This window comes from Corvus moneduloides, chromosome 3 (assembly GCF_009650955.1).
Source record: "Corvus moneduloides isolate bCorMon1 chromosome 3, bCorMon1.pri, whole genome shotgun sequence".
In the NCBI taxonomy this organism is placed as follows: Eukaryota; Metazoa; Chordata; class Aves; order Passeriformes; family Corvidae; genus Corvus; species Corvus moneduloides.
This window is the reverse complement of record NC_045478.1, coordinates 65501401-65516663: the sequence shown is the minus strand read 5'-3', so window position 1 is coordinate 65516663 and position 15263 is coordinate 65501401. Positions and strand designations below refer to the sequence as shown.

The window sequence follows — 15263 nt, the reverse complement described above, 5'->3', positions numbered from 1 at the left end:
CCAGACTGACAAAAAATAAAAGGTTCAGGTATAGTCACACAAAGATCAGTCCTTGTGAGCTTAATGGAAGCAATGAGGAGACACTTGGCTGTTCAGTACCAGACTTTGCAGTCTGTGTTCACAAAGGTTTCTTTTCAGCTGTTATGTGAGGAGAAATACACCAACATACCAGGAGTGGAAATTAGTGATACATCAGTGAAGAAACTACTGTTTTGACTTAGGTATGCCAATCTCTTCCATCTTTACATGTGATAGAAACAATATGATAAGAAAGCTTCTAGAGGCTCTATGACTGAAATTATTCAAAATTATAATGAACAGCTTGTTTGAGAATATAGATCAAAAAAACAGTATTAGAGATATCAGAGTAACATTAAATGGCCAAAATGCACACACTCCCCCACCACAATAGATATTAGTCTGCCATATTGTACACAGCATCATTCTGTTGTCATCAATGAAAAATGTTGAGAAGTAATTTCTGATCTCGCTTTTACTTGTGTAGCTGGACTATTTCCAGCAAGTCCCTAAATGAAGTAGGAAAGGTGAAATCTTGCCTTAGCAAAGAGGCTCTAACCCTTTCCAGTCTTCTCACCCCTCCATTAAAATTGTACAAGAAAATACCTGATATCCTTATTTGGGACATCTTTTCAGTTTGGTCTGGGCAGAACTCATTGAATAATAAGTGTTAACACTGAATATGTTATTGTCTGTGGAAGGTGAAAGAATGGCTGATTTTCTATGATGGGGTACAACAGAATATTTCTGTATGTAACAGGAAAACCCTTTATTATTTTGTGATGTTAAAAAATCACAAAGTTTTTGACTTATATTGCTACATCTTGTAGATCAGATGAGACAAATATATTACCAACAGCATGTATTTTTAATAACTTCATAAAAGGACCCAGAAAATACTAAACTACTGAAATATAAGTAGCCCAAATAATACTGAAATAGATACTTTGAAAACTCCTAGAGAGGGCAAGTAATAAAAGGCTTAAAATGTTTCAAAGGCTCTGTATGAAATCAGTTTTGAGTTGGTGTTTCCCAGTATGTCTAGAATGCCTTGCTATTTTATTATAATAGTGAATTCTAGTGTAGACTAATTTTGCATAGTTTCTGTAACTTGTTAAACAACAGCAAAATGTAGTTTCAACATCTACTGCAAGATACCAGATTTTCTGGAATAGCTAAAAAATTCTAAAAAAAATTCTAAACACAAAATTTGGCCTATAAACAGACAAAGCTTGAAGAATATAATTGATAAGCCATACAGTAATCCCCCTACCTGGTGTTTTCTAGAGGTCTTTATAGGAGTTGAAAATGCGGCCTATTCAGAATACTGATAGTAGCAGCCAGAAAAGACATTCCAACATTGAAGCCTGGGAAAGAAAACTCTGCAACTGAACTATCCTCTTATAAGCAATAAAAGAGTTTGAATGCATCATGGATCAAATGGAAACTACTTTGGATATTGGGTGTGTGTTGGATTTGCTGGGTGAAAATGCAGTATTTTCTACTTTCACTGCAGAGTAACTCTGTTACCCAAGAATTTAATCCTGACAACTTCTTTAGTCTGTTTCCAATGTCTATGCAGAAGAAATGTATGCATCTGCATGACTGAGGTTTACCAAGATCACCTGTGCCTAGCCGTAACGTTATTTTAACCTGTATCTGCGCAGCTGGTGGCAATTCAAGTTCCTACAAACCACTCTTCCTCACTAAAGATTGTCAGCTGTTTTCCCACTCATTTTTTTAACTACTTCCCAGAGAAGTGTGGCACTTGTTTGCATGAATGATACCTGAGAATTTATTTAGCCATACAGCTCTTCAGGTTGTGCAGCCTGGTGTTGAATCTAACTGCACCTATCTATTTACTCTAGCTGAGGATGTGATCCTCATTATAACAATGCAGCAGCTGAACAGGTAGGAGCCACCAGCCAGAACTTCTTGCTGGAGCAGACGAAAGTATAATGTTCTTGATGACCATTCCTCTTGTAAATCTTAGCACAATTTGTGATGGAGTGGGATATGTAGATCCCAGATTGAAAACATTATGTTACATGCAGCAACCTCATAGAAAACCCCTCACCTGTTCCCTTCCCTGGATTAATTTTCTTTTTACTGACATGTATGATAGCTTATGTGCTCATTGTACTCACCTGTATACTTACTAGTTAATACCTTTTTACCCAACCTATCTAAACTGAACTGTCAATACCTTTCTTTGTCCCAAACTTCTGCTACTTTGTGGAAAAAAAAATCCAACTCAGGCCAAAACTAGCAAGTCAATTCTGTTATTTTTACAAGATTATCACAGGAATGCCAATGAAAATATTCTTAAGTTACAATGGGTGTAACACAGGATTTTCACATTACCCCCTCCCTCTGGGGGAAATCCATAACTTTGTCTACAGTGTGAACTCCACTCGTATGGGTCAGGGCTGATTTACCCAGTCAATGTGTTTGTTTCCACTTCCATTTTCATTGGCACAAAACCAAACAACTAAGGGGAAACAGGCAGTGCAGGGCCCCCACCCTGGCTCTGAACGTATTTTCTTCTATTGTAGCTGGTTCCCTCAATTTCCCAGATCAATCAAAACCTGCTGGAGTCACTGCTGTGATAAAGTTGGTTGCTGTCAGGGAGTAGGATATCTGTGCTAGAGTGATCAAGAGGGGTCAGAGCTTTTTTAGCAGCAATGATAACTCTACAGAAATAAATACCTACTGAATTCCAACACAAAATGGGGCTGGGGAGCAGTACGGAATATCTTGAAACACTTGAATCTCTAATGGTCCCTGTATTGTGCTGGCATCCCAGTCAAGAGCATCAGCTCTTACCTTTCCAGGACTATCATAAGGTTTTGGAGATCCAGCACGTAACAAATACTGTTAATGTCAATCCTTGGATGGCACCTTTGAGGACTGGGTAGGATGCTAGTCTTGAGAAGTCAAGAGGTCGGTTCCCTGAAATGTCCTGTCCAAAGTGTCAACAGCCTGCATATGAATGGTACAACTTAAACCAGTGTAAAGTTCCAGTCCATCTATGTGCCTAATGAAAACATTAGGAATAAAGCTGTGGTTTATATATTTATTTATGAAAAAATAAATAACATAATCTCTCTTGGTGTAGGACCGTGTTACACGATTGTGTTAAGAGGAAGTGCAAATCAGCTTCTGCTCTCCTGGTTTTAGTGGAAAGCCTGCTCTTGGATTTAGTAGTAGCTGGTTACTGCCTACATTCATGGTAAATGCTTCCTGAGTCAGTAATTTACTATTCTCATGTCTGCTTTTCTAATCTTAACCTAATTTGAAAATTAAGCTTTGCTCTTCCTGATTTTTTTGGTACATTATTACTGTTACTGACCTCAAGTGTATCCTGAAAGATAATTTTGATTATGATGTTAGAAACAGGATGTAATACCACCTGTTTCTCCCAGATTTCTGTGTAGTGTTTGAACATCAAAACTAACAAGAACTGCTCAATTGGCTCCTACAAAAGGTACACAAGACAGAGCCTTGTGCTCAGCCTCACATGGCTTCTTTTGCTTTTCCACACATGCAGTGGCCACTTCTACTTCAGTAAATGAGATATGCCCAGGGCTGTTCTCTGCCTCAGAGGCCAGCTCATGCTGTGTCTCAAGTGCATGCAGTTACAAAAAATGAGGGTAGCTGTATCCAGATTGCATGTTGGGAATGGCCTTTGACCTGGGCTGGCTGCTCAGCCATACCCAGGAAGGGTTTCAAGAAGACCTGTCTGGGCTGGGCTTGAGCTGCAGCCATATGGGCAGGAGACTGGGATTGTGTCCACGACCAAGAGGGAGCTATTAATACTGTTCCTGGACAGTTAGTTAAGATTAATTTTAAACATAAGCCATGAGGTTTACCATTTCTTACAGTTATGCCTCATCAATTATTTTATGTCTGGAGGGATTCAGAGGTCCTATTAGATACTTGGAAGAATGTCTGTTCACTTTCTGAGTTTTATGTTCCCTGCTTTGATAGTTTTCAGGTCAGAGTTCCACAGGCTAGCATTGTTACGTAAGAGAAAATATTGTCTTTTATCAGCTTTCAATTTGCCACATACAATTTCATTAATTAAGTGCTTTGTTCTCATCTTACAAAAGAGAGAAAATAATCAGTTCTAATTCCATGTGATGACAAATATAATTTGTTAATAAACTGATAAGCAATAAGGGCTAGAGCAACAGGAAGCAGGAATAATAAGAAAATTCATAGACAACAGTTACACTTTTATAGAAGTCTCTATACCAGCCTGTGAGGAGATTTTTTTTCTAACATTTTATTATTTCTAGGTGTGCCAACTGGTTCATCCATTTACACCATATGTTGCCGGACATAATGCATCAGCAAAAGATGATGCAAGGCAAGCTGATAGGACTGGGCAGGACATAGTATGCTCTTTGTCTCCTGGCTCAGTGGCCAAAACCCAATTGTTGAATTATTTTGTGAGAGCACAATCTTGTCTTTCATTGAATTATAAAAGACTCTGCCAGGGTTATGTGCTATTTCCAGTCAGGAATATGGAGGCTTTAAATTCTTGCTGGGTACAAGGAGTACTATGAAGATGAGGCAATGGGAATGATGCAGAATGAGAGGCTGGACTGAGTTTTTAATAGTGCTTAAAATAGTGATTCCTTACAAATCAACCAAAAGAGTCACATTTGCAAATGAAGAATAACACAAATACGAAAGATTCTTGCTAACAACTTTATTGTACTTATGCTCTGCAAAATATATCTTATTACGTATTACAGAAGAATAATGTAAAGTTTCACTCATAAAGCTTATAAAATTTTATTTTATAAAATATGCTGGTTATATTACTGATGAGTATATGTAGGTGCTTTCACAGAAAAAGTTGTATTGTTTATCCTCTTGGGAGTTCTATTTATTCTACATCTATTAATAACAAAAAAAAATTATTTTAGGCATTTTAGGTTTTAGAAAAATATTTAAAGTTTACTGAATTTCATTTTCTGATGACATACACTACACTGCCTGGGATTTTCATGACCTGCAGTTTGACTGTTCAGTGTTTGGAGAAATTCAAAAAACCCCAAGGGTGAACTGAAATATGTTTGTCCACACACAAACTGTCCAGTATCAAAGCCTGCTACTGATGCCTTTGCAGAACTGGAAGTTAAGTATAATATAGTACTAACAAAGGATAGTGGGATGGGTTTGAACTCTACCCAGAGAAATAATGCTGGTTTTTTTTTTTTAGTGGGGAGGGCAGGGAATAAAAGACTTGGACATGGTGGCATTTTTAGAAAGTTCGTGGCTGAATTAGAACTAAACCTTGCCTTTCCTGGTCTTTAGGCAGAAAGTAATTTTGGAAGGAAAATCAGATTCTGGAAGGACCTATTTCATTGCAGTTTGGTATAAAAGATCAACCTCCTTCTCCCCCCACATTCAATCAGCTTTACTTAATCACATGGTAACCACCTTTCCATATGCATCCTGTGTGTTTGAGAGTGGATCTCTCTCCCTGAATGGGTGTTTGCTTATGCTGGTCCAGTTATCACTCCTTTCATTAAAAGGAAAGGATAAGGGTCAGAATTAGAGAGGATGGCACAGCCTTCCTCCCTGCTCGGGTCTGTGCCGTGCCTCCCCTGTGATTTCAGACGGCAGCAGTTATGGAGTCATGCTCTCCCATTCAGCCTTGAGGGGGCTGCAAGGCTGAAGACAGGACTGTAAAGCCTCAAATACAGGACTCAAAGACACCATTGTGCAGGAAAGGACTATGAACAGTTGCTGAATTTTAAGTCCATGCTTAAATTCAAAGCATATCTGTGAGGTTATAGGATTTGCTCAAGACTTTTGGGAATTCAGAACTGTGCACATTGTAGAAATGCTTAAGTAGAAATTGTTCCATATGATGATTATAAATCAGGGGATATCTGCATTTATACACAACAACAGTCATATTTTCAAGCAGTAGACCTCCACCCTGTAACATTGTACATGAAGGGACAAACTTTTGTACACATCAGAATGAGAGTCTTCCTTCCTTTCTGTTTATTACAGAGATAATCCTTTATTTTATTTTTAAATCTGAATGTTTAAATAGGATTAGGATTGTCTGTTTAATTTGATAATTTAAATACCTGCAAACATTAAATTATGTGTGGCGTATAGTAATTTTTATCAGCATACTGTAGCAGAATAAAGATCTTTTTGAGAGATCATACAGGTTCTACAATTTAGAGAGTAAATAAAGAAGCAAAAAATAAACCAGCCACATCTCCTCATCTGAACTTTCCCAAACTGAGCTCAGTCAAAGTGTGGGTTGCACAGAGAGCAGAGTACGTGGTCTGCAGAGGCTCCAGAAGAGTGCTAGGCTTCCTATTTTGCATAAACAAATTAAGAGGTCTTATCTCATAACTAACTTACAAGTGAGTAAGCAGAACAGAACATTACTTTATGTTCAGAGTAAATGATAGGACAATTCCTTGCAATTAATATGCTCACACTTTGCATATGGAAATTTTTGTACATCTACAGAGTGCCTTTATGTTCAAAATTATTTTTAAGGTGAAGATAAGCTACTGTCGAAGCTTCTGCCATAGGATAGCTGTTTTGGGTTTGGTGTTTGTGTCTTGCTGGAATAACATGGGTTTGTTTGTTCTGTAGCCATTCCAGCCCACCCACATCTTGGTGGTTTGGCCCTTCCTTGTGCTTGTCTGCAGGTGTGCCCATTGCTGACCTCATTCACCCATCTATTTGCAGTCATAAATACATCTAACCTAATGTTTGGCCATATTTGTGTTATGATATCCCTGAAATAGAAAAAACCCTGAACAATTAATTGCTTATTACAAAGCAGAACTTTTTTCCACCTAATGTTCATCAAACTAGGCGGATTTTTCATGCTGTGACAGGAGATGATTGTAAAGTTTCTCTTCTATTTTGGGTATCACTGCACACTTGCAAGTGCCTCTGCCATGTCACCTGCCTGTGCTCTCTTACTTAGTTCAAATGGCCATCCTTGTAAGTGCTGCCTTTTCAAATATATGTAAAGCGCTTCAAAGGTCTCAGATGTCAACATGAAAGCAAATTAATTCTGTACTGCTTTTTTATGTCTAAAGTGCTAGGCACTCTAGCTAAGATTTTCTGTGGTTTAGAATTGGCCTAATTCTGTCAGGCGGGGGAGATCTTGTTGTCCACTTGAATATGACTAGAGTTAACATAAATATTTTGGTTTGTTTTCTGAAAATTCAATCCCAGAGCTACATAGATTTATTTCAAAATATTTTCATATGAATATTGTATCATCCACAGAGAGAAGCAGATTTAATTTGTATGCCAAAATTAAATCCAGCAGCATTCTCTTTTATGAGGAAACCTTTTAATGTATTTTAAAAAAATACTGGTAGTGTAAATTCAACCCACCCCAGCTATCATTGGTATCCTGTGCTACTGCCTAACCATGTGGAGTCATTTGCGCTTCTGTCAGGTGGGAAATGCTGAGTGCTTCAGCTGGGAAAAGAAAGTTCCAGTGCAAAGCATAACTTAGTGTGAAAACAAACTGGATAATGCACAGACTGCAAGTACGGACTTTTTCCCTCCAGTGACCCTGTTTTCTTTTGATCCTAACCTTCACAAAACTAGGGTCTTTAAGGCTGAAATACACAGTGTCCCAAGCTGGATTACTTTTGCACTCTTAGAAAAATTCTTGGCCAAACAAAATTTGTTGTCCAGCACTTCACCAAAGTTGGATAAGTGCAGAAATGAAAGCAGGTGGAGAGGTAAACTCATGCCTGAGAAAGAAGTGCTGAGTATAATAGGAGAAAAGACAGGTTTTAGGGGTAAACGGTGACAATGGAGAGACGTAGAGAAGTGTGAGAAGCTAGAGGAAAATATGAATATTAGCACAGATTTTGGAGGCAAATGCTGGAATGTGTTAGTCATTTAAGAAAAAAAATTTAAAAAGAGAAGTAGGAACGTATGGGATAAGATTATATAAAGAATGTTTCCTTCCCAAATCTGCAGTTAGGCTTTGTATCTCTGTGTCTGGCTGTGGCTTCAGCTGCCCACAAATGACTCATGAAAGTCACTTTTGAAATTGTGTATTTCAGTACTTAGAGTTGTCTTCATAAGTTTATATAGTGGAATTTAGTGCTGGTACTCTAAAGAGACAAAATCAGTGGACAGAACAAGCTGGGCAATTAATTTTGTTTCACAGGGTGTAAGGTTTGCATGTACACACGTCTGTCTGTGTGGTGCAATCATTAATGAGTCAGATACTGTTTCCCTTAGCCCCTTAGTTTTAGGGCAGTCTTCAGATGATTCAGCATGGTGTAGAAAAGCCGAGGATAGCGTATTTTCTGCTTCACAGAAATTAAAAGGTATATATGTAAAATTGTCAGGAAACTCCTACAAGAAAGGGAATGGTTTCATGGTTAGGAAAACTGGCAACCATGAGAGTGGGATTCTATCCCTGCTTTTACTGATAAGTTCCTATTAAAAGTGGCCAAATTGCTTTGACCAAACTTTTTATTGGGCAATAAATACTCATTTTTTAATTTTCTACAGTGGGCCAGATTGTCAGAGTGTTCTCCCAGCTACAGTTTAAAGCCATTGGTGTGCTTTGCACGTATAAAACCCTGTACAAATACTAAGTAGTTAAGGAAAATCAGTAGTTTCATTTCTTTGGTGAGGAACCCAAACTCTATGGAAAGTTTTTCCATTTTTGCCCATTATATCCATGCCATGATAGGAAAAAGCCATTTCCCCTACAGTCTGTTCCACTTCTGAAGTCAATTCACATTTTTGAATCACTTAGGTAACTGGTGAAAGGTCTAACTAGCTCCAGAGGAATTTATTAATTTCCATTTTTAGTTTTGTGTTGAAGTGTCACACTAAATACTTAAATATTCTTTATTATAGGAAGTATGAGTATGATGCAGAAAAAAAAGTGATTATGAAATTAAAACCATACTCCAGTGTATTCTCATGATGGAAACAAATGAATTACCCAGTGAAGTTTTCAATTTAGGAAATGTTGAAATGAAGTCTTCGATTTCACTATCTGAAAAGGGTGTTCATTTTGGTCTGGGAAAGGATAGAGGGGGAGAAAGAGAAAGACCTTTAGTGTATAAAATATATTTAGAGTGAATTTCCTGTGGTCTATGGTGGTAAAAATTACTTGACAGGCAGATTCTGGGTATGTGGGGCTCCTAACCAGGAATATCGTAGCTAAATTTGTTCCCATTAAAATCAATAAAATATCTTGGATTGCTTCTAGAAATGTTTGTGGTGTATATTGCAACAAGTATTTGTTCTCCACAGTTCAGAACTGCTCTGGGCCAATGGGATTGCAAAATATCTGTCAGCTTTGGCTGACAGCCTAAGGTTGCCACAGCAATTTTTCTCTTTAATGAGTAAAATAGGTGATGTTTATAGAAAAATAACTGTCTCATGAGAAGCTGTGCAAAACGTTCCATTCAAAACCATTCTGTTTATATATAGTTTTGTTGTTTGTTTTCTTTTCTTTTTACTTACTACTGTGGACATTTGCATGAAAACAGGATATTTCTACTTCAAATTGCAGTCATGGACAGAATAGCTACTATACCAAAATGGAGCCAACCCACTTCAAAAAAAAAAACCCAGCTATTTTGCTTACCAAATCTGTTTCTTCTGTGTATGCAAAGTTTTGAGCACTTATTTTCCTACCTAAATTTAGGGGCTGGTTTTTTGCATTAGTTCTGTAAAACCAACAAAACAATATGGATGTAATAAAATAAGAATACATTCCTGCAAAGATTAAATTATTTTAAAAAATCATAAGTGACATTTATGTTTTAATATTTACAGTGACAGAAGGGATAAAAGTATTTTTGTTATATGTAGTGGCTTTTTTTTTTTTACACAGCCTAGAAACAATGATAAATACTCAAGAGAGAGAGATAACTAGAAAAGCTGAGTCCTGTTTTTGGTTGTTGATGATCAATAGAATTAATAAACACAAGAAACATCAGTGTTCTCTTTGATGGACAAATTTGACTTTTCCAGACTCAGGTTGAGTGTAATAGTCTACCAATTAGAGAGATACACTTTTACTGACAAGTAGCATATTTTCTCTGGTTCAGCAATGTCTTATAATGCCCTTAAGATTACTTCAGGTATCCCAGGATGAACGTGTGCATTAACACCCATGCTCCTATATGTATTTACATCACTTAACACTTTAGTCCCTGGCTTTGGGTCCATCTGAGTGCCCGGGGAAAGTTCTCAACTGCCCAGAGAGCATTTGTTTCTCTGGCAGGAATGAGAAGCAGAGTGAGTGAGGTGTGCTGCCAAATCCTCAGCCCCTGTAAGCCTTTATCCTAGCAATCAGGATCCTGGATAACTGAGTCTTCCAGCTGGAGACAGCTCCAGCTGGAGCCGTCTTACAGATGCTCTGCCCTGTAGAGGCTCACTCGCCCTGGACTAGGAGACTGCCTGCAGTGGCTTGTGGCACAGAGCATGCTTTTCCTGTTCGTCCTCCTCTCATCTAGGGTGGTTCTCTGAAAACTGATACCTGTCTGTGCAAAATCCACTGGATGAAGCCGTCATCTGTTTGTACAACTGCAGGATTTATAGTCACCATACTAATAAGTAAATATTCCCTCTCTGGTTAATAAATGGAACACCAGAGTTGCAGTGCAGGTGAGCATAGTCCTCTAACTGTAAATATTTGAAGAGAAATTAAAAACAGACAGACTGTTTTTTGTACTACACAGATCAAGTTTTCGAATTCCAGGAACACCACTTCTTCCCAAAGCTACCTGCAAATCTTTCAGACAGTCATTTTTTCTCATTTGAAAAAATAAGCATCCCACTGAGCTTTCCTAGTGTAACCAGCCTGCGTTTGGCTCTGAGAGCTGAAAGAGTCTCTTTACCTCTTTGGGGCCATATGAATTCATGTTTTGCAGATAAAAATTATAAAAACTCTGCAAAATATACCTCCCAATTCTAAATGCAGATTTAAACTGCTTTTTTGGCATGCAACTTCACAGGGTCAGGGTCCATTTGCTTGGGCCAAACACCATTTAAATGTGACTGAAAAATATCAGGACCCTGTCAGTGGAAAGAAACATCAAGGGCTCTTTGGAGAAATAAGTTGCATTTATTCCTATTTTATAACTGTTCTGTATGTAATTTAAACGCAACAACTTTTTAAGTTGTTTTTAGTTTGGGCAACTAATAATGCATATTTTTTCATCCTTGTAGGATTTGACATGGGATTGTGGCTTGATGAAATGCTTGCGAAGTAATTCAGCGTAAATGGGCCAGTTAGTTTCTTTGGTTATTTCTTGGTGATATTCAGTTCCCACCTGTTTTGTTCAGTGCTGCTTTGGCAAACTGTTACAGATTTTAGCAGTAGGCAGTTCACGGTAATGATATCACATAATACACTAAGTAAATATGTGATAAATGAGCAAATGTAAACCAAACCAGAAATGCAACCCTGGGGACTAACTGGGCTTGAAATTCTCATGGGTAAACACAGCAGGTGAGCAAAGGAGTATGACAAATAGGGTAAGAATTTCTTAAAGCCTGACTGCCACAAATGTGTCAATGGAGCTGAGTCAGCATGGGAAGAACGCAGTAATTTACTGTTGATTCAAAAGCCAGTAGCTCACTGCTACCCTTCTGGGTGATGAGGAATGCATTAGCTGGAAATGGAGATGACTAACCTTTGGGGACTGCTGCTTCTGCTGCTCTTCAGCCCAACTCTTGTGCTGTCCTTTCCAGGGACACTTCTCGGGAAACAATAGCATGTCATAGAGCTGCTGGGATAACCTACAGTCAGCATCAGACCATCAGCCAAAAAATGTGAATGATACTGTCATCTTTTTAGAAGTTGCAGTTTTAGAATTTGCCTTTCTGAACAGAAAAAAATTGCTTTCAATTTGCCTTTATCAGGCCAATATACATGTTAAATATATCTATTGTGCACAAGTTAGTATTTAGAATTATAATTTATATTTCTTTGCTATAGGATTTTCAACATTTTGCCCACTAGAAGCAGGGCCTTTTTCTGCCTTTCTGCCTCCCATCTCTGTTTATATTTTTCAGTATAGAAATACATTTAGTTATTGTGTTGATGGTTACTTTACTCTTAAGTTACATCTGCCTGACCTCCAGTTTTTCTCTGTTTTTATTGTCAGCTCATGGATGCTATGACTGTAGGACCGTGCTAACTGACTCCTCTGGAATTTTCACTTCTCCATGCTTCCCCAGTGACTATCCCAACAGCCAGGCGTGCAAGTGGATCATCCGAGCACCTCATGGATTTATCATACAGCTAACATTTATTGATTTTGACATTGAAGAAGCTCCGGGTTGCATTTATGATTCCCTGACATTAGACAATGGAGAAAGCCCAATGAACCTTTGTGGCATCACTGCCAAAGGATTATCCTATAATTCTACTGGAAATGAAATGATTGTGTCATTTAAAAGCGACTTCAGTATCCAAAAGAAAGGTTTTAATGCCAGCTATGTAAGAAGTAAGTAAATCCAAAGCATTTCATGCCATTACAGATGTTATAAGGAAATGTCCTGTAAGGATTAGAATGACATTTCCCAAAGGAATCAAGTCCTCCATGAGAAGAGAATGAGTGGGTGAGGCTGCACTTCACAGGCTACAGGGTTATCTTGTATATTTTGTTAGCTAATTTATTTTTCTTTGGATCAAAATTATTCTATTCCAGGACTTGACCAGAAGTGTGTTAGAAAAACTCTTCACATGCAAAGATTTTAGGCTTAACAGTTCTCTCTCTACCAGTTTATGCTGGAGGATTTGGAAGCAGGATAACTGTCCTTCAGGTCAGCACACCTGCAGAGGGACATAGAAACCTAAAGGAGAGCATGAGAGGGAACTTAGTTGAGCCAGAAGGAAGATCAGCCCGAACCTCTGGCCCAAAGTAACTCCCAACAGTGGGGAGAAGTTTGTGCAGAAAGCAGAACTTACCAGAGTTCATCCAGCCTCTGGAACAAACTCCCAGGGATGAACTGACATTGCAAAATGGCTACCTGTCATTCCAGTTCCTTGACCTTTTTTTCTCTTCCTTAAATACATACCAATGGTTTTACAGGTTTTAAAAAGACACTCATGCTTTTTTTCCTAGAAGATAAGTGTACAAATAACTTCTGGTTGGTGTTTGGCTTTTTGTTTAGAGCATTAATTAGAGTTAATTGGAGAGTAAATTAGACAGTAAAGGGCAGTGAGGTAACAAAGGGCATTAGGACAGTCACTGACAAACCCCATATGTGGCTCACTGTTTATTCCACTTCAAGGTTATAGTTTCCCATTTCATGCTCTCAGTAGACTTCCTTTTTGTAGAAGTTAAGCTGAATACCAGTATTGCATTGAGCTTTTATACTATTGTAACACAGTTATGTTCTGCAGGTTGGCTGGCTCTGAAAACACAGAACAGGGAAGTTTGGCAATTCTCTCTTCAGTCACAAGCACACCTTCCTCATGGTTATTTTTAAAATATTTATTACACATATCACCTATTTTAAAATAATTAAGATAGTAACTCCCAGGAATCATAAGACAAAAGTAGGCATGATTATATAATCAAAATCTGTGTGCAGTCCTGAAAAGAAGGAAGGTAACATCACAGAGGAGCTAAAAATACTTCTCTCTACTGAGGTCCTTTCATGCTGACAAAATAAATACGATAATAATTCTAGGAGCATCTGTTTTCTTCTGAAAGTCAAAGCAAATTTTCTGAAAAGCTTCTCTATTTGAAATGAACAAAACTATTTCTGTATGGTAAGAAGTTGTAAAATCAAATGGATCATAAAAAATCACATGCAGTCAGATTATGCAAAATGATTTATTTCTTTATTCTTCTTTAATATTTTAATGTTTAATTATGACTGTAAGGGATGAGTTGCAATTAGAATTGAAAGATGCAATGTTTACCCTAGCTGTGTTTAATGAGGAGGAGATGAAAGGTCCACAAACGTAGGAAGAGAACCCTTTGTGTATATATACCTACATGCATATATACACATGTACATATACATGTACAAAAGTAAGGTACTTTTATGGAAGCAAGAGTATTACCTCCATGCCAAATTGAATAGTACCTTATGCTCATGGATAGCACCATCAAAATTAAATAGTCTTGGAAAATACCCTTTTATTTTGAAAAAGAAGACTATTCTCCACTGTGAGTAAAATTATCGAAAATCTTCACAAGTGACATATATTTTAATACTTCACATATATATTAGCTCAGAAGCTCTGTGTTAAGGCTTGCTGTTAAGCATCTAGGCTGAGGCTGGCTTCATTTGATTTCATTACTCCAAATGTGCAACCTTCACCTGACATCTTGATTTTGACTGGATGCTGAGAGAGCTGGCTGCATTCCTCTAGAGCAAGTTATAACTATATTCTTCTTATTGCTCACAGTTGTGCAATTATGTCACTTCCAGAACATAGTTACAGACAAAGATCATAGTAACACTTAACCTGGAAATGGATACAGAAAAGGGTCTTGGAAAAGGGATCATAATGTTCTGCTTTCCTTTCAAGTTATAAAAGCATGTGGACCATAGGACATCAGTGTGCACACACACTGAAATGACAACACATCCACATGGCAGATGTCAGTACTACGCTCTGCTATGCTTGCAAAGAGTTCCCAAAGCCATCTGAGAGATTGCACACCCCTTCACTTCAGATCATGTGAAAAATTGCACACACCCTCACTTCACATGAAGTTTCAAAGCTTGTACTTCAAGCTGACACTGTTTTTAACTACTAAAAATGTGATACGGGAGAAAAAGCATTAATTTCTCCCAGAATAAGGGGAATGCTGCTATATTTTTTTCCATTTCTCAGAATTTATAATTTTTAAATAATAAAATTAATTAGTTTGTTCAATTTTGAATTTCACAAAGCAATGCAAAGCTGGAAAGTAAAAGGCCATTCAAAGACACACGATTTCCTATCTGGAAACATAGTTTAAAAATATGTAGTATGTAGTACATACATCCTAATGTGCAGTATGTACAAAAGACAAAATACATGTGGCGAAAGACAGACATAAGAGAGTGAGTTGTGGGAGGGAATTAGTTTAGGAATAGAACAGCTTTTGTGTGGCTGCTCGGTTTTCTGTAAGAACAGTTTCAAACTAAGTTTTGCAGAGTCCTGTGGTCCATATCAAGTTGGGCACCCACACAAATGTTTGTCTCCTGCTTGCCACCTCCTGCAGCACACCAATAGC

At 37.8% G+C, this 15263-nt stretch overlaps 1 protein-coding gene across 6 annotated transcripts in view; it reads left to right on the top strand.

Annotated features, from left to right (window-relative positions):
- ADGRG6 (adhesion G protein-coupled receptor G6) overlaps window positions 1-15263 on the top strand; it is a 111605-nt gene that overhangs the window by 30057 nt on the left and 66285 nt on the right. For all 6 annotated transcript variants that reach the window (XM_032101995.1, XM_032101993.1, XM_032101996.1 and 3 more), the window contains one exon: window positions 12186-12527. In XM_032101995.1, coding sequence (XP_031957886.1) covers window positions 12186-12527 — 342 coding nt within the window. The remainder of the gene's footprint in view (window positions 1-12185; window positions 12528-15263) is intronic.